This window comes from Tursiops truncatus, chromosome 3 (genome assembly GCF_011762595.2).
Source record: "Tursiops truncatus isolate mTurTru1 chromosome 3, mTurTru1.mat.Y, whole genome shotgun sequence".
Classification (NCBI taxonomy): Eukaryota; Metazoa; Chordata; class Mammalia; order Artiodactyla; family Delphinidae; genus Tursiops; species Tursiops truncatus.
In genome coordinates this window covers 157,862,396-157,881,005 of record NC_047036.1, presented here as the reverse complement: position 1 = coordinate 157,881,005, position 18,610 = coordinate 157,862,396, and the positions used below count along the sequence as shown (strand labels likewise).

Below are 18,610 nucleotides of genomic sequence, written 5' to 3'. Positions count from 1 at the left end.
GAGGCTGCTCTGGACGGGGCAATCTGGGAGGCCCTCCCTGAGGAGGTTACCTTTGAGCAGAAACCTGAATGACAGGGAAAAGTAGGTCATCAATAAAGACTGTCCCCTGAAGCCATGCCAGGACTGTAAAGACCCAGCACAGAGTGGGGCACACATGTTCGTTCTTAAACACGTTCATTCTTACTTCTGTCCTTAAATGTGCTGAGATAATCAGGGCTGGTGGGGGCAGCAGGAACCAGCCATACTGGAGACCCATAGTGGCTGATGAAATCTGACCCAACTCTCAGCCCCAAAGCAGGTTTGAGATCAACAACAGACAGGCCCCTGAGGCCACATTGAAGGCAGGAACAGCTGGCAGAGTTGCCAGATTCCTGGCCCAGGTGGCAGATCAAACAAACTGGTTTGGGAGCCAGAAAGCCTGGAGGAAACTTAGGAAAAGTACAGAGGACACACACAGCTAGGAAAAACCACTAGGGTGTATTATTGTAGGCAATGTAATCATTAATAGTCTCCTTCCTCCCCTTCCTCCTCCTCATCTTCATACTCCTCTGCCCCCCTCTGTTTATTGGGTGATGATTGTTCACAAAAACTAGCCTGACCACCAAGGACCACCCCAAGCCACAGTAGGGAGGCTTGGAGAACGGACCATTGGGAAGTATACTGCTATAAAAAAAAGACCATTTAGGGCTTCCCTGGTGGCACAGTGGTTGAGAGTCCGCCTGCCGATGCAGGGGACACGGGTTCGTGCCCTGGTCCGGGAAGATCCCACATGCCGCGGAGCGGCTGGGCCCGTGAGCCATGGCCGCTGAGCCTGCGCGTCCGGAGCCCGTGTTCGGCAACGGGAGAGCCCACAACAGTGAGAAAAAAGACCATTTGTCCCCCTCTCCTCCCCAAGTGGTAGATTAAAGATAGCAGCAAACTGTTTGCTGCCCCTCTCCTTAAGAGATTGTGATGATTATTTTTTTTGTTTGTCAACTAGGCTAGACTATAGTACCCAGTTATTTAGTTAAACACTTACCTAGGTGTTGCTGAGAAAGTGTTTTGTAGATATAGTTAACATCTACAGTCAGTTGATTTTAAGTAAAGGAGTAAATTATACTCCTTTACTTAAATGTAAATTGGCCTAATGCAATCAGTTTGAAGGCCTTAAGAGCAAAAATTGAGGTCTCCCAGAGAAGAAATTCTGCCTCAAGACTGCAGCATGAACTCCTGCCTGAGTTTCAAGCTGTCCTACAGATTTCAGACTTGACAGCCCTCCCAGAATTGCATGAGCCAATCCTTAAAATAAATATCTGTATTATATATCTTAAGATAAATATATAAATCTCAAGACATAAATTTACAGATAAGATTTATATCATAGAGAGATCTTAAGATAAATATATATGTATAAACAGAGGATGGATAGATGATAGATGTAAATAGATATAGATAGATAGATAGATGATAGATGCTGTTCATTCTGTTTCTCTGAAGAAGCCAGACTGATACAGAGGTAAAGCCTAATTCCCCTCTCCTTGAACCTGATCTGTCCTCAGTGACTTTGGGGACTTGGGAGTCTAGATCATAAGAAGCCTTGCAGCTTCCTTCAAGTCCTCTTGGAATACACCCTCTTGGACCCAGCTGCCATGTTAAGAGGAAACCCAAGCCACCCCACTGGAGAGGCACTACGCTGAGAGGAACTGAGGCCCCCAGCCAATAGCCATTACCAAATTGCTATCTTGGAAGTGGATCTTCAGCTGCTCCAGTGGAGCCCTATCCAAATTATAAGTTTGTAAGCAAACTAAAGTTGGTCATTTTAAACTACTAAACTTTCTGGGAGTTCATTATACAATAAAAGTTCACAAACAGATATATTTCCCAATATATTTGGAGTCCTCAAAAAATAGTTATGTGCGCATAATGTTTGTACATACATTGAAAATGCTCGTATACACAATTTTTTAAAACTAAAAAGACATCACACCAAACTGCTGGGCTGGGGGTTGGGGAGCAGAAACCGAGTGGAACTTTTTCCCAGGTAATATTTGGAGAGAGAGAGAGAGAGAGAGGAGATAAATAATAAAGTGCTTACAACAACATTCCCTGACACAAGGTCAGCACCACGCCTGGTGTTTGCCATTATTTCTCTTATTTTATGACAGAATGAGGACATGGGCACCAGGCATGAGCTTCGGGTCCCTCTGGTGCACACATCAGGGACCTTACTGGCTGTTTACAGGCCCCACCCCGTTCATTCCCACAGCCCTTAGCAAGGAGAAGGCTCCCAGGAGGGGAGAAAGCACTGGGTTTGGGGTCAGAAAGCCCAGTCAAAGCCCACCTTTGCCCACTCTCCAGCTGTGTGACCTTGGGCAAGCAACTAGCCCTCTCTGAGCCTCATCTCCTTCTTGGTAAAAAGGGCATAAGACTAGGTCTATAGGAATTAGAGAAGTGAACCCATGTATGTGTCTTAGTTTGTGTTCCCTGGAAGTAAACTCTGATGCAAGGATTCGAGTGATAATACTTTATTTGGAGGTGTCCCTGAGAAAAGAAATCAACTGTAAATTGTTTCCTTGGGAGGTGATTCCAGGAAATGCTAGTAAGATAGTGGGGAAATGAGACAGAAAAGGGAAGGCAGCAGGTAAAAGGTGTTTTATCAAGGAAGTTCCCACCGCGGGCACCTGGGGCTCAGTCCCTCTGGGAGATAGCAGAGAACATGCACCCACCAGTCCTCCATCAGGGCTGCTTCCAAGGGCATTATTTCTCCAGAATGTCCTGCCTGCTGCAAGCAGAAGGGAGGGAGGTTTGGACAGCAGCTCCTGCGATGAACACAGCCTGATGTGGACAGTGACAGTCATTTGGTGAGTGAGAGTCTCCTCTCCTCTCTTCCCAACACACCCATCCACACACAGCCACACACATATGCACACACTGATGCATGCACACACAATCTCACACACAGCACACATGTACTCACACAATCACACACATTTTGACTCTTACATACACACACTCACATACTTGCACACACATGCATGCTCACATATTCACCCAAATGCGCCCCAACATACCAAGTCACACAAGACTGAGCGTGCACACACGCTCACACACACACGCCGAACTAGTGGAGACCAGATGCCTTAGAGCCTGTAGTTCCCGGGCCCTCCTCCCTTCCTCCCTGTCTCTTTCATTCACCATCACAGCCTTTAGCGGAAAGTCGATCTACATTACAAGCATGATGATCCTGTAAAATCCACATGACAGGGGAGAACGGAGGTGCAGAGAGGAGCAGTCACGTGCCGAGCCCACGGCTAATAAGGTGCAGAGCCGGGGTTTGAACCCACATGTGTCGCCTCCCAAGGCAAAGTTATTTTTGCTGGTGTCTGATGGAGTTGCAAGGGAAGGTGGGGTGGGGAGAGGCCGGTACAATGTTTAGGGAATGATGCGCGCTTGGAGACCCTGAGTCCGGACGAAGATGTGGAAGAGGCAGCATCGGCAAGAGCCGGGTGACTCCTGTAAGGCCAGGGATCGCACGTTTCCCACTCAGTCCGCGAGCAGCTTCGGACAGGGGATTCCGGCCGACGATCCCACCACGCGCCACCTGGGGGCGCCCCAGGATCGGCATCCTAGGTTTGCCTTATCTCCTCCACGCCCCCCCAACCCTACCCCATCCCTGCGGACACCCTCTTCTGGGCAAAGAGGGGCTAGGGACCCAGCCAGGACGAGGAGCCCGAGAGATGGGGTAGGAAAGAACTCAGGGCCCCCTCTGAGGTCCCAAGGATATCGCTGTAGGACCTTAGGTGAGTCATTTCACTGTGGGGAACTCAGTTTCCCCCTCTGTTAAATGAGATAGTGACAGTACACATTTCATGATAAGAGTTCCCTTGAGAATTAAATGAGAATATCTGGGAAGGGCACACAGGAAGCATTCAATCGATTCATATCTCATTATTAACTCTGGAGACCCCTGGGGCTTGGTCCTTAAACCCCTCCTCTGTATACACACACACACACACACACACACACACACACACACACACACACACACACACACACACCCCAGATGATCTCACCCAGTCCTGAGGCTTTTAAAATAACATGTAAACACTGAGCCTCCCCAGATGTACATCACCAGCCCTGAACTCTCTCCCAAGTTCAGGACCCATCTATCCACCCGCCAGCCTGACATCTCCAGCTCCTCCTGGCTCAAACTAACAGGCTGATCTCACCCCCACCTCACTCCCCCCACTCACCAAAAAAAAAAAAAAAACACCACTTATTCCATTTGGGATTCTCCATCTCAACTGATAGTGTTTCCATCTTTCCAGGTGCTCAGACCCAAACATGGGGTCCTCCCATCCTCCCAAACCCCACATTCCAACCATCTGCAGACCTGCCAGCACTACCTTCATGAAACAATCATTTCTCATCATAATCCAACCACCCCTTTGCACCTCTACAGCTCCCAGCTTGGGTAGAGGCACCATCATCTCACATCACCCCCCCACCAATCTGATCTCCCTCATCCCATCCTTGCCACAGTCTCTATTCAATGTAGCAACCCAAGACTGTAAGACAAATCTTGTCCCTCCTTTGCTCAGAACCCTCCATGGCTCCCCACTTCTGTCACAATAAAACTCAAAATCCTTTCAATGACCTCCAAGGCTGTGTGAACTTATTTATTTGCTTATTTATCACTTGTCATCTGTTTCCCCCTCTAGAATGTCAAGGACGCAAGGATTCAAACACTGCCTGGCTCACAGCAGATGCTCAAAAAATACTTGATGAATTAATATGATTATTATATGATTATTGTCATTGGCCCACCTTCTATAGCACCATATCAGGCACTACTCCCCCAGTCAAAGACTTGGCAATCACCCTTACCTCCTCTCTCCCCTCAGCTCTCACAGCTAGATAGTCACCCCTCCTCTCCCCACAAACTCAGCCTCTCTCTTCCCTGAGTTTCCAGCCCCCTGTACACCCTTTCCCAGCCACCTCCCTGACAGCCCAGATCTGACCATAACCTCCCCTGCCCCTGCTCACACACACACTCTATAGCTCCCTATTACCCTCTGCATAAAGCCTGAACTGTGATGCGGCCCACAGTTCTTGTGCTGTTGGGCCCTGCGCACCATTCCTCCACTCTGCCCCCACTGCCCAGATCCAGCCACCCTGGCCCCTTGTGAGTTCCACAAGCATACCACACTCTCTCCCACCTCAGGACATTTGCAGATGCTGTTCCTGCTGCCTGGAATGCTCTTTTCTCTCTTGTCACCACTCAACTTTTACTCCAACTTCAGCATCAGAGTAGTTTTCCTTGAGCCACCCTCCACCCCCATTATGCTTGTGCAGCACCAAGGCCTCTCTTGTCACAGGTCGCAAATAATTTTACCCATGGAATTATTTGTCCAACATATGCCCCCCCCAACCTCCTGAGGGCAGAAATTTGCCTGGTGTTGTGCTCCTGGCCCAGTGCCAGCAGACACTTACTATGCAGTATGTTGAAATAAATGAATGCACAAACTGTCCCCAAAAGTCTGAGTTTATGTCCGAAGACAAATGGCTTCCCAGCCTCCTAGCCCACAGCTTCCCAACTGTCCAGGACCCCTCATTTCCTTGCTGGAATCCAGGTGTAAGGATCTGACCTGGCTAGGGGATGGATGATGGGGGATGTCTGCATCCCTTGCTTTTATTCTGCAAAAATCAGGACACTCAGCAAAGGGCCTTTGAGCAAGGGAGGAAGGAAGGAGCTTGAAAGGGAGAGTCTGGGTTTACAAATCAACAACAAACAGCGTGGGCCCTGGGATGCAACCCAATTCCTGAGGAGTTCATCCACATGAGCTGGGGGCCTCAAGAAGGTGATGTTCGGTTCAAGGTTCTGATCTCAGGCTCCAGTTCTCAAATCCTCAGTTTAAAAGCCAGCCGGGATCTGAAGTAGACTGGGCTTGTATCCCGGAGGCCTTAGGTGTCAGGTCTTAGGTCCTTGGAAGGCTCAATGGGCGGAGCCTGAAGGCCTGAATCCGAAGGATGCTGGGGCGGGGCCTAAACCCGAGGGGAGTGGCCAATCCTGGTCCTTGAAACAAGAGGGCAGAAACTGGCATTCAGCGGTCGGGACCTGGACCTCAGGGGGCGGGATCAGACCCTCCAGGGGCGGAGCCTTGCCTTAAGTGGGTGTGACCTGCGCCACCAGGCTGCTTAATGAGCCTGCACTTCGACGGGCGTGGTCTATGCCCTCAGGATCTTGAGGGCGGGGCCTGGGCCCTCGGGGGCGGAACCTGGGCCTCTCTGGGCGGGGCTTGGGCCCCCGGGGATCCTCAGGGGCGCGCCGACCCGCAGGCCCGCGGAGGCAGCGGCTCCACCTTGAGCCAGATGCCATCCTCTGTGCGCAGAATGAGCTCGGGCTTCCGCCGCACCTTACGCGTTCGGTCCACGCTCAGGCGGAAGCGCAGCAGCGTCAGCGCCACGGCCACGCGCATCTCAGCCATGGCGAAGCTCTGTCCGATGCAGTTCCTGAAGGACAGGGAACAGGGAGCTCAGGCCCAGCCTCTGTGTGTGCGGGGTCCCTGGGATGTGGTAAATGACCTCCCCCTCTGAACCTCAACTTCCAGACAAAGGCATCATAGAGCCATTAGGAGCATGTGAGCCCAGAACTCAGGGCCTGGCATACAGTAGATAGTTGGTACCCATGGATGATACAGCAGAGTCTGATTTGGGGGCTTCCTGGTGTATTGAGGGCACAAAAAGGGTACCGGATTGGCGGGGACACCCGAGTGGACGTGGTTTCTGCTCCTGATGGGTGCATCCCTGATCTTCCACTGACCTCGATGTTCCTCCTACGCTTCACCTGGACTGGGGAAAATATAAGTTACCTGGGTCCTGCAGAGAAGGGCATGTAAGCCAGCGGGGAGCGCTGCTGTGGGTTGTCCGGGTCAAAGCGATAGGGGTTGTACACCTAGGCAAGAGCAGACTGGGGGTGAGCCTGAGGGCTGGTTCAGCCATCCCAACCTGGTTCCCGCCCTCAGCCTCTGGGGACCAGACCAGCAGGACAGAGAGAACCTCATTACAAGCCAGCCCCACCTGTCTCCTTCCCATTCCCACCACAGGGCCTTCGCACTTGCTGTTTCCTTCATGTGGAACACACTTTTCCCTGCTCCTCACTTTTCAGTGTGAATGTTTTCAGTTTCAGCTCAAACATCTCTTCTTTGGTAAGGCCTTTCCTCACCGTGTGAGCTAAAGTTCTCTCCCCCACCCCCCGACCCACTCCAGTTTTGTTTCCTTTGCGCATTTATCAATATCCAAAATGATCTTGTTTATCAGCTTATTTTATTCCTCTGCACTTCACTGTGAGCTCCGTGAGAGCAAAGACAGTATCTTCCTCTGGCCTCAGTGCCCAGCACTGGGTCTGACACACGGGAGATGCTCCATAAAGATTTGCTGATGTAATGAATTAAGAGTGAATGGGTGAATAAATGGGAGGAGGACTCAAGCCCTACACCCAGCCCTGCCATCTGGCTCCCTGGGGAGGAGGGGAGGGGAGGGGAGGCCTTGCTGACCAAGGACTGCCCCTTCTGAGAAGAAAGAAGCTGAGAGAAGAGAGGGTTGGGGCAGGAGCTCACCTTGGAGTCAGGCCACACTGTAGGGTTATGGTGAGTCCCATAGATGCTGACTAGGCAGATGATTCCTGTGGGGAGGGGTGGGGTCATTGGGTCGGTGGAACCGAGGGAAACCAGGACCTCCTCTGGAGACCTACGCCTCCCTGGCTCTCCCTGGAGCCATGCTATTCCCACAAGCCATCTGCCACCCTTTCCTTCCCATTCTTTCCTTAAACATTCTGCTGCCCCATCCACTCCCCCTGCTTCTCCATAAGAGGTTCCCATCACCATCTTTCTAGCTGCCATCCTGGCCACACAGGGATCTTTCTCACTCATATATCTGACATTGCTCCTCCTCAGCTCAAATACCTCCCATGGCTCCCTACTGCCCTGAGGATCAAGTTCAAGTGCCTCAACCTGGCATTCAAGGCCTTTCACTGTCTGCACCCTGAGGCTCTGCTCCATAAACATGCTCTCATTTCCAACCCGCAAGCCTCACCTCTCACGTTACCTCTTCCAGGCAGCCCTCCCTGCATTCCCTCCCAGATACACCTATCTCCCTGCATTCCACCCCCAGATACAGCCATCGCTCCTTATTGGGGGCTGCTCCAGCCTCTGTCCCTCCCCTTAGCCCATTCCTCACCCCATGTGTCTGGGAATGTCTGTGCCCTGATGTATCTTCCCCAGTCTGGGTGGTACTCAAAGCTTGGGCCTGGGGATGAGGCTTCTCTAGATGCCCAGCACCACCCAGGACAGGGCCCGGTCTCCAGGGAGTATCTGGCAATGGAATGAAATCAACCCTTCCCTACCTGCACCCTCACAGGACCCACCCTGCCACACCCACTCCTTCCTTTCTGCTTGGACTCACCAACCTCTATCTCCCCAGCACACACAACTGAGTCTCCCCCATCACCCCAGAAGCAACAGGCTATAAACTGCCTACAGGGACCATGCACCTGGGGCAGGCATGGCCAGGACCCCATAGGCAACAGAGCAGGCAGGCAGCAGGGAGCACATAGAGGGCACCTTTGGGGATGATGCGCCCATCTGGGAGCTTAATGTCCTCCGTGCAGCGGCGGGAGATCAGGGTCACAGGTGGGAACTGGCGGAGACTCTCCTTGATGCACAGGGTGGTGAAGGATAGCTGGGTTAGGTCATCCCTGGGGAATGTGGAACAGTGGGTAACTAGGGTCCAGGCCATGGTGCCACTCCCTTCCCCAGACACATATACACACACATGTGCACAGGCAATTAGGAGCAGCTGCAGGAAACCAGTCCAGGATCTCAGACTTGCCCCAACTTCAGGCATTTGCAGTTGTGCCCTGCACACACCTCTAACCCTCAGCAAGTAAAATATCTGACCCCTGACCAATCACAGCAGCACTAGCCGGACGTCTGTGAGCCCAGCATTAACCCTTTAACTGATGAATTATGTGGAGGTCAGGGGGCATCCCTGGGGAGGTGCCAGGACAGCCAGGGGGACCTGGGGTAGCAGCGATTTACCAGCCTGTATAGATCAATTTCAGTATTTATAAACCCATACATCCTCTTCTTACAGTACATTAGTTTTTTTTTCCTTTGGAATTCAGGGCAAAAAAAACTGGATTAATTATAACCCTTGGTTAATGATCTAGATTGTTTTCTTTACACTAACAGGTTATCTTTCATAGAAACTCTCTGTTGCTACCATAAAGGGCAAATGGCATGCCTGGCATAAAGGTATCCATAAATATAAACACCACTGGGAAAACAGAAGACAGGTGTTAAATTCTGGCTAGATACCACCTCCTGCCCAATTCTCAGAACCTGAGGTACCTTCTCCCTTTGTTAAAAAGGCAGATTAGCAAGGATTAGCAAGGTGTTAAAGACACAATGGTACCAACTGAAAGTGTCTCCCTGAGGTCATAATCCAAATGGCTGACAATGAACCAAAAGGAACTTTCTCACTGTTCAATGCTGTGTTTTCTTTGCATCACCCAGAATCAGCTCCACACAGCACACGTCTGAAGTAAATCGGATTATTATTCCTGATTCTTACACTTCCCCCCACATTGGAATTTTACACTATGCCCTTTGCCATGTGATTCTGAGTATCTTCTGCTCGGATGGCTGGAGCATATGTCCCACCCCATTCATGGTGGGATTGGCCCGATGACTTGCTTTTTTTTTTTTGCGGTATGCGGGCCTCTCACTGTTGTGGCCTCTCCCGTTGCGGAGCACAGGCTCCGGACGCAAAGGCTCAGCGGCCATGGCTCACGGGCCCAGCCGCTCTGCGGCATGTGGTATCCTCCCGGACCGGGGCACGAACCCGTGTCCCCTGCATCGGCAGGCAGACTCTCAACCACTGCGCCACCAGGGAAGCCCTAGATGACTTGCTTTAGCTAATGGAATGTTACAATGCAAGCAGAGATTTTAAGTTGTGTGGTTCTTTGTGCTTCTGGAGTCTGTCTTGAGGATAACATGCCCAGTGTGGCTGCTGGTCCATGAAAAATGAGGAGACGTGGAAAAAACCTGAACCCAAACCTAAGCTTGGAAGCATCTCCACTCAACTCAGTGCAGCCCCGAGTAACAAGAGTAATATGCAGACAAGAGCAAGAAATATGTGCAGACAAGAGCAATAAATAAATGCTTGCTGCAAACCACTGAACTTAGGGGGCTGTTTGTTAGGCAGCATTATTGCAACCATTGCTGACTAAGACACTCTTAACTCCTGCATTATGAGGTAGGCATACGCGTGACTTGTCATCCCCAATTTACAGTTGAAGAAGTTGAAATTCAAGAAGCTTAAGTGACTTGTCTGAGGTTAGACAGTCAGTAAGTGGTAGAGCAGAGAGATTTATACTCAAGGCTTTGAACTCAACCTGCCCCCACTACCCCCATGACCCCAGACTAACCACTCCAGTTCCTCCAGCTCCCGACCTTTCATGACTTCCTGGATCTCTTCCCGGCACTTCTCCTGGTACTCTGGGTACTTGGCCAAGTTGAACAGCACCCACGAGAGCCCGCTGGATGTCGTGTCATGACCTGCAGGCAGGTAAGGAGCTTAAATGGATGCTGCCCAAAGATAGAGGAGATGCTGTATTCAGACAATGGGGCCCCTTCCCATCCTTCCCCAGCCACACCCCATGTCCTCACCTTCAAACATGAAGGTGTCTGCCTCAGCTCGGATGTCCTCATCTGACAGTTCCTTCCCATCTTCATCCTGGAATGGGCAGCAGACTCTGCTCAGCTCACTTCATCCCACCCGCCACATCCTAGGAGTTCTTCCAAAGTCAAGACACCCCCTTCTTTATCTTAAGCCAAGCTGCAGGGGAAAGGATTCCAGGCAGATAGATGTATGCAACTTGTCTAAGAAAGATGGAAAGAGAGCCAAAGATAAGAGGAAGAAGGGACTTTGTATTTCTTCAGCAGCTCCTAGCGCCAAGCATCCTGCCAGATGCCTGACAACCATCTTGTGATCAGGTCTTACGATCGTCATGCTGTAAATGAGGAAACTGAGGCTCAGAGGGAAGACTTAGATGACTAAGGTCAAACATCCATGAAGCAGCAGAGCTATTATCGAACCGGAATCCAGGACTGTCTGAATCCAGAACCCAGGTGCTGCTCAGAAACTCCACAGAAGCACCACAAATAGGTGACCACCTATCTCTGCCGGTGTCACATTTCTTCAAGGTCTTGTATTGCATCTTTGTATTGTGAACTGAATTCTGTCCCTCCCCAGCCCCACCCCAGAACCCTTAAGTTGAAATCCTAACCCCCAGTACCTCAGAATGTGACCTAATTTGGAGATAAGCCTTTTGCAGAGGTGATTAAGTTACAATGAGGTCATTAGGGTGGGCTCTAATCCAATATGACTGGTGTCCTTATAAGAAGAGGAGATGAAGACACAGACATGCACAGAGGGAAGACAATGTGAAAACACAGGTGAAGACAGCCAGCTACAAGCCAAGGAGAGAGGCCTCAGAAGAAACCAACACTGAGAAAATTTATTTCTGTCATTTAAGCCACCCAGTGTGTGGCGCTTTTTTACGGCAACGCTAACGAACGAAGACAGTCTTACGTGTTTTGCATCTGCCTGCATTCTAAATCCATGTAAGTTTGGATGTTTATCATTTTGCACAATTGCTGCAACTCATGAGGAGGCTGTCCTGGGCAGAGCTCCACCCTCCAGGGTCCAGCCTCACCCTGGCCAGGAGCAGCACATCTATGAAGTCCAAGGTCTTGCCCTGCTTGGCCTTAAGCCAGGCCTCAGCCCCCAGCTGGTGTAGCGCCCGCCGCCGCTCCTGGATGACCTCCGTGGTGAAGTGATGCACGGTGTCACAGGCCTGCCGGAAACGCCGTCCGTCTGCTGTACGGTAATAGATGAAGTCAATGTGGTGATGCAGGCGATACTGACGCCGGACCACCAGTGCGCTCAGCTCAATGATGGCCGAGATGTAATCAGTCATCTTCCTGCCAGGGAGAAGAAAGGCCATGAGCAAAGCCCCGTACCCTAAGACAAGCTTCCTCTCCCAAAGGGCAGGTTACAAAGAGAGGCCCTGAATTCACTTTATTTCCTTATTTCTTTGTATACTTGATGCTCTGCCATCTGGGGCCTCACTGACTGGAGAGATACCACCCCTCCCAGGACTAGCCATTTCTTAGAGATAGCAAATGACTCACCCAGGAGCATGCCTTTCTTTTGCAAACCAGCCAATCCAGAGTCCATACTCCAAACATTATTGGGTGGAGCCACTATCCCCCTGCCTTAATCACCCCAGGGCCAGGCACTGGATAACTTGGGGGCACCCCTGTGCCCCAGAGCCTGCTGAAATTATTCAAACTAGCCAATCTTAAGCCTACATACCCTGCCTTTCTCAATGCTTCCCGTAGAACACCCCCAAAAATGTTTTGGCCATGCTTTCTTCTGGGGCTTCCCCATGTGGCTCTGTGTGGTGTGGCATGCCCCCTCATCTTGGGAGCAGTAAGTAACACACTGTCTTTTCCATGGCAATTTTTCTTGATCTGTTTCTAGGTACATTTTTAAAACAGGCCCAAAGAGGGATGAGGACTTCTAAATAGAGGTAGCATCACTAAAATTAAATGGCTACAATCCACAGAGCGGGAGAAAATATTTGCCAATCATATACCTGATGAGAAGCTTGCATCTAAAATATATAAAGCACTCTTAAAACTCAATAATAAAAAAGACAAATAACCCGATTTTAAAATGGGGAAAGAATATAATAGACATTTCTCCAAAGAAGACATACAACTGGGCAACAAGCATATGAAAAGATGCTTAAAAGCATTGGCCATTAGGGAAATGCAAAAAAAAACTACAGTGAGATACCGCTTTACCCCAACTGGATGGCTATAATCAAAAAGACAGATAATAGCAAGTGTTGATGAGGGTGTGGAGAAACTGGAGCCCTCACATACTGCTGGAAGGAATGTAAAATGGTGCAACCAGCTTATGGAAAAAGTCTGGCAGTTCCAAAAGAGGTTAAACATAGAATTATCGTATAACCCAGTAATTCTACTCTTAGGTATATACTCAAGAGAATTTAAAACGTTCACACAAAACCTTGTACACAAATGTTTATAGCAGCATTGCTCATAATAGCCAAAAAATGGAAACAACCTTAATGTCTATAAACAGGTGACTGGATAAGCAAAACGTGGTATGACGTGGTAAATGGAATATTATTCAGCAATTTTTAAAACGAATTATTGATAATTCAACTACAGCATGGTTGAATCTGAAAACAATATGTTGACTGAAAGAAACCAGAAACAGAAGTCTGTGTAATTCCATCTATATGAAATTTCCATAAAAGACAAATCTATAGAGACAGAAGGAAGATTAGTTATTGCCTAGATCTGGAAGGGAAGTGGGAAGTGGGAGACGAGTGCTAAAATGTACAGGGTTTCTTTTGGGTGAAAATATTCTAAAATTGATTATGGTGATGGTTGCACAACTCTGTGAATATACTAGAAACCATTGGTTGTATACTTTAAATGGGTGAATTGTATGGTATGTCAATTACATCTCAGTAAAGTTCTTATTAAAAAAAAAAAGAAAGAAAAACTAAATTGCAGGGGGCAGGATTGCAAAGAGCTGTCCTTAGTTCTGAAGCATGCTTGTTGTTTTCATGCACTAATCACCAACTGGCATTTTCTTGTTTATTTGTTCATGGTTACTGCCTGTCTTCCCACTAAAATGTAAGTTCCAGGTGAGCAAGACCTCATCTGTTTTGTTGACCACTGTATTCTACTCTAGAGCTGGCACACAGTAGGCACTCGATAAATATTTCTTGGATCAATTAACGAATTAATTACTAAGGCCATCTCCACCTTACCCAACGGAAACAATACCACTAGAAGGCCCTGAGTAACAAAGTCAGCAGCTTGTTATTAAGGACCTACTATGTGCTACAAACTTGACAGGCATTATGTCCCTTATTCCTTATATCCCCACTTAGACTGTAAGCTCCAAGGAATTGGGCTTAGTGCTTACCACCATATCCCCAGTGGCTAGCATAGTGCCAGGCACATAGTAGGTACACAACAAATATTTGATGAATGAATGAATGAACCAGAGCTATGGTTATTTCATTCATTCAACAAATATTCACTCGACATCCATCATGTGCCAGGGCAGTGCTATATCATTTTATGCTTTAAACGCCTCTCAGAAGGTCAGGGATTGTCATCCCTATTTCACAAAGAAACTGAGGCTCAGAAAGTGTGGGGAGGATCTTTCCAAAGACCACGTACCTTCTGTGGAGGAATGAGTGAAACTAGCGTCTACCGAGCACCTACTGTATGCCAAGCTATTGACTCACATTATCCCCTATAATTCTCATGCGATGACTGTGGGGATGGGATGGAGATGTGCAATTGGGGGATGAGGAAACAGGCTCAGAGAGGTGATGTCAGTTTCCCGGAACCACACAGCCTGTCAGTGACGGAGCACCAGCCGCGCAGGAGTGCCTAACAGCTAAGAGTTTCCTTTTTCCTCTCATCACCTCGCCCCTGGAGCAACTGACTCTATGTTCCCCAGGGAGGCCACACTCACTCCTGGCAGTTGCTGCTGTAGCTGAAGACACATTTCTGAAGAGTGTCCAGGGTCATGAGGCTGACATGCTCAAACATGTCAAGGGAGACTTCTGAGCCCTCTGCCAAGCGCTGCCATTTAGCCTGGAAGAGAAAGACACGTGGCAAATGGGTACGGAGACCACAGACCTTCAGCCGGGCTGACAATGACCCAGCGGCAAGTTCACTACAAGACTACTTTATAGATAAAGGAAGTGAGGCTTCCTGGCATCATGTGGTTTGCCCGTGAGCTGGAGCCTGGACCAGCCTCACTTCCAGGATACCCTCTTCCCAAGAAACCTTGGGACTCACATGCATGATATCGGCGCACTGGTTGAAGATCTTCATGTAGGGCTTCAGTATGTCAAAGTGGAAGGCAGGTGTCAGCAGGCGGCGGTGCCGACTCCACTTGTCCCCTTTGCTGAGCAACAGCCCATCTCCTGGACCCAGAAGACCAAGGTTAAGGACCTCACCAACAAACCCCACACCCTGCCCCCTCTTTCCTGAAGCCCCAGCTCCAGGCTACCCAGTGTCAAGCTCACCCAGCCAAGGTTTCAGAAAGCCATAGAAAAGGTCATCCTTGGGGGCAACGGCAGCTGTGGAGAGAGAAGAGGTGATGATGTCTCAAAACAGAGTTCTGACCCTTGACCTCTGCTTATGACCTCCTTGGGCCTCCACCTTGGGCTCTCACCTCCCACGTCACTCCTCCAGTCCAATCCTCCACACCTGCCCAAAGAGAGCCTTATAACATGTTGATCTGAACATGAGCCTTCCCTGCTCAAACACCTCCCATGGCTCCCTAAAACCTTTGGAAAAAAGGTCAAGCTCAGGCTAGCACTGAGGGCCCTGCCCTACCTTGCTGCTGTATGCCTCTCCCATCTCATCCTTCAGCATACACCAAATAACCCCACACGTTGTCTCTCACTTCCAAACCTTTGCCCAGGCTGTGCTTTCTCTCCAGTATGGCTTTCTTCACCTGATTCTTCTCCTAATCCACCCCCTCTTTTCTGCCAACTCAGGCCATCTGAATTACACCTCCTGTGCTCCCAGCCTCCAGCCTCGCCCTTTCCAGTCTGTCCTGTACCTTAGACCCAGGGGGATCTTACTTGACTCTAGATCTGACCATGTCCTTTTCTGCCCACAGCCCCATCAGCCTCAAGCACAGCTGCTCAGCCCATTTACAAAGCCTTGAATGACGTATCCCAGTCCAGACCATTCTCAGAACACCTCTCTCCTCCACCACAGCCACCCCTTCCCGCACACACCCAACTTGCTAACATCATAGAACTTTTCTCAGGTCCTTGAAAAGCTGTGTTCCCTCTCTCTTCTGAGTCTTTCCACCAGGCGTCCTCTCTGCCTCCAACACTCTTTCCTCATTCTTCCAGTCTCTGCTTGGATGCCATTCCCTCTCCCACCAATCACTCTGGATTGTATCCATCCAGTTACAAGCCCTTTGAAGGGAGGGACCTTGTTGATCACTAACATCTTGGTGCTAAATAAATTTTTATTGTATGAATGAATTAACCAATCAAAGGATGAATGAATGAGAACTATCAATGGGTAGTTGGATGGATGGTTGGATGGTTGGATGGATGAATGGATAGATGGATGGATGATGGTTGGATGGTTGGATGGATGGATGGATGGATGGATAGATGGATGGATGATGGGGGGGTGGGTGGGTGGATGGATGAGTGAATGCATTCCCTTTCTATGTGCTGAATAGATCTGGGACAGGATGGGCAGGGCCCAGGAAGGAAGTACCTGAAACTCAAGTAATGTCACTTTTACCTGAGATATGATTCAGCCACCTACACTCCCCAGGCATTGGCCAATTGTATGCACAATCATCTGTCCACTCGTTCTCCCATTCTACACACCTCTGCTGCCACCTTTCTGTGCCCAACCCATGCTGGGGCCCCAGAGATGGCTCAGCTCCACACCCTGCCTGGAGGAGCTCTGGGTGTAGTGGGAAAGGGAAGCAGAGACATGCCATGTAATTAGTAAGAAGGTAGAATGTGTGCCAGGAGCAGAGGGAGGCACAGAGAAAGGGCTACTAGAAGTCAAGGCAGACTTCCAGGAAGAGGCAGCTTTGGAGGAGGAGGTGGGAGTCTAGTCACGCCTCTCCTCTCTGGGCTCTGGACTCCACGCTAGGCCCTTCAGGGGTCTTTCTGACACACAAACTTGTCCAATGGCTATCCTGCTCAAACACCTCCCATGGCTCCCTAACACCCCCAAGATAAAACACAAGCTCCTTCACTTTGTACATAGGTGCTCTGAGTCCAGCTCCTGTCTCATTTCCTACTTCTCCCCACATGTCATCTTCACTCCAGACACCCCAAGTCACCTGAATTCCCCTGGTATTTTCACACATCTGCACTTTTGCACTTAGGACCCTCTACCTGGGACCTCTCATCAGGCAAACTCCTATGCATCCTTCAAAGCCCAGTTTCACTGATGCCTCCTCCAGGAAACCTTCTCCAAACCTTCTCTTCAGCTAAACCCTTGCTCTGTCATCCTCAGGTCCCTCCTCTAATCCAACCCTCAGCACTCAATGCCAGGAGAGCCTGTGTCCAGGCTGCCTCTCCCATCACTTTCCCCTCCAGTAACAAGGAGATGGTAACATCCACCCTGAAGAAGATCATATAAGAAAAGCCCCCACAAGTGCCCAGCAGGAAGCTTCATATTACTGTGATTGAGAGCTTGACCTCTGGGCTGGCCAGGTCTGGGTTCAAATCCCAGCCTTAACTGGTTGTGTAAACTTGGGCAAGAAAATCGAACAATCTTGCCTACCTCATGGCAACCCTACAAAAACTCAATGAACTAATGTGCTCCTGGCACACAGTAAGTGCTCATTAAATATTCATGCACATAAATGAATAACTAACCAACTGTTGGCTATTTTTACTACTGTGACTATAATTATTGCTCAGTTGTGTCAAGAACTTGTGAGATGAATAGCTGGGTCCCCAGCTCACAGCAGGACCCTAATAGGGAAAAATGAGTGCACAGACACCATGGAAAACAGTTTGGTGGTTCCTTGAAAAGTTAGACATAGAGTTCCCATGTGACCCCACAATTCTACAACTAGGTACCTACCCAAGAGAAATGAAAATATATGTCCAAAACTTGTACACACATGTTCATAGCACCATTATTCATCACAGCCAAAAGGTAGAAACAACCCAAATGTATGTCAGCAGATGAATGGATAAGCAAATGTGGTATATCCGTACATCCATACGATGAAATATTGCTCAGCCTTAAAAAAGAATGAGGTCCTGATCATTGCTACAATGAGGATGAACCTCAAAAACTATTCTGAGTGAAAGTCAGCTGCAAAGGACCACATTTTGTATCATTCCTTTCCTATGCTATACCCAGAAAAGGAAAATCCATGGGGACAGAAAGTATTTACCACTGGAGGAAGAGAAGGGGGAATGGTAAGTGATAACTTAATGGCTACGGAGTGTTTTATGGGGCGATGAAAAGGTTTTGAAACTAGGGAGAGGTGACAGTTGCACAGCACTGTGAACACACTAAACACCTTACACTTTAAAATAAGTAATTATATGGTATGTGATTTCCGCTCAATTTTTAAAATGAATATATGAAAACAAGCTACAATTAAATGCCTGTATATCCTGCCTTGTCTTCTATAAAGCATTCTCACCTACTTTCTCTGTATATCCCAAATGCCCCTTCAAAGATGAAGAAACAGAGGTTCTAGGAAGAGCCATGCCTTTCTCAGGGCCCATCAGCTATGTGGGTTTAAGCCTAGAGGAGCAAACCCCCGAGATGTGGTCCCAAGGAGGCCCCAATAGGGGATGGAATTTACGACTTAGGACCAGGTCTGTCCAATCTCAGGCAGACAGGCATGGAGGGGCCCGGACACCTTGGGGCCAGGAGGCCTGATGCCTCCTGACTCACACAGCCCCACCCTCCCCAAGCTGGAGTCT

The 18,610-nt window shown here is 49.2% G+C and overlaps 1 protein-coding gene across 3 annotated transcripts in view; it reads right to left on the bottom strand.

Annotated features, from left to right (window-relative positions):
* Positions 1 to 4,233: 4,233 nt before the first annotated feature.
* CYP4F22 (cytochrome P450 family 4 subfamily F member 22) overlaps positions 4,234 to 18,610 on the bottom strand; it is a 29,442-nt gene continuing 15,065 nt past the window's right edge. For 2 of the 3 annotated variants that reach the window (XM_073802984.1, XM_019951225.3), the window contains exons 4-13: positions 15,194 to 15,247; positions 14,964 to 15,091; positions 14,635 to 14,756; positions 11,759 to 12,026; positions 10,710 to 10,776; positions 10,469 to 10,598; positions 8,601 to 8,734; positions 7,599 to 7,663; positions 6,852 to 6,934; positions 4,235 to 6,492 (exon numbers count right to left, since the gene is read on the bottom strand). In XM_073802984.1, the coding sequence (XP_073659085.1) occupies positions 6,297 to 6,492; positions 6,852 to 6,934; positions 7,599 to 7,663; positions 8,601 to 8,734; positions 10,469 to 10,598; positions 10,710 to 10,776; positions 11,759 to 12,026; positions 14,635 to 14,756; positions 14,964 to 15,091; positions 15,194 to 15,247 (1,247 nt within the window). In that variant the 3' untranslated portion in view covers positions 4,235 to 6,296. Of the gene's footprint in view, positions 6,493 to 6,851; positions 6,935 to 7,598; positions 7,664 to 8,600; positions 8,735 to 10,468; positions 10,599 to 10,709; positions 10,777 to 11,758; positions 12,027 to 14,634; positions 14,757 to 14,963; positions 15,092 to 15,193; positions 15,248 to 18,610 lie in introns of all 3 variants that reach the window. The other variant, XM_019951226.3, reaches the window with a different exon arrangement.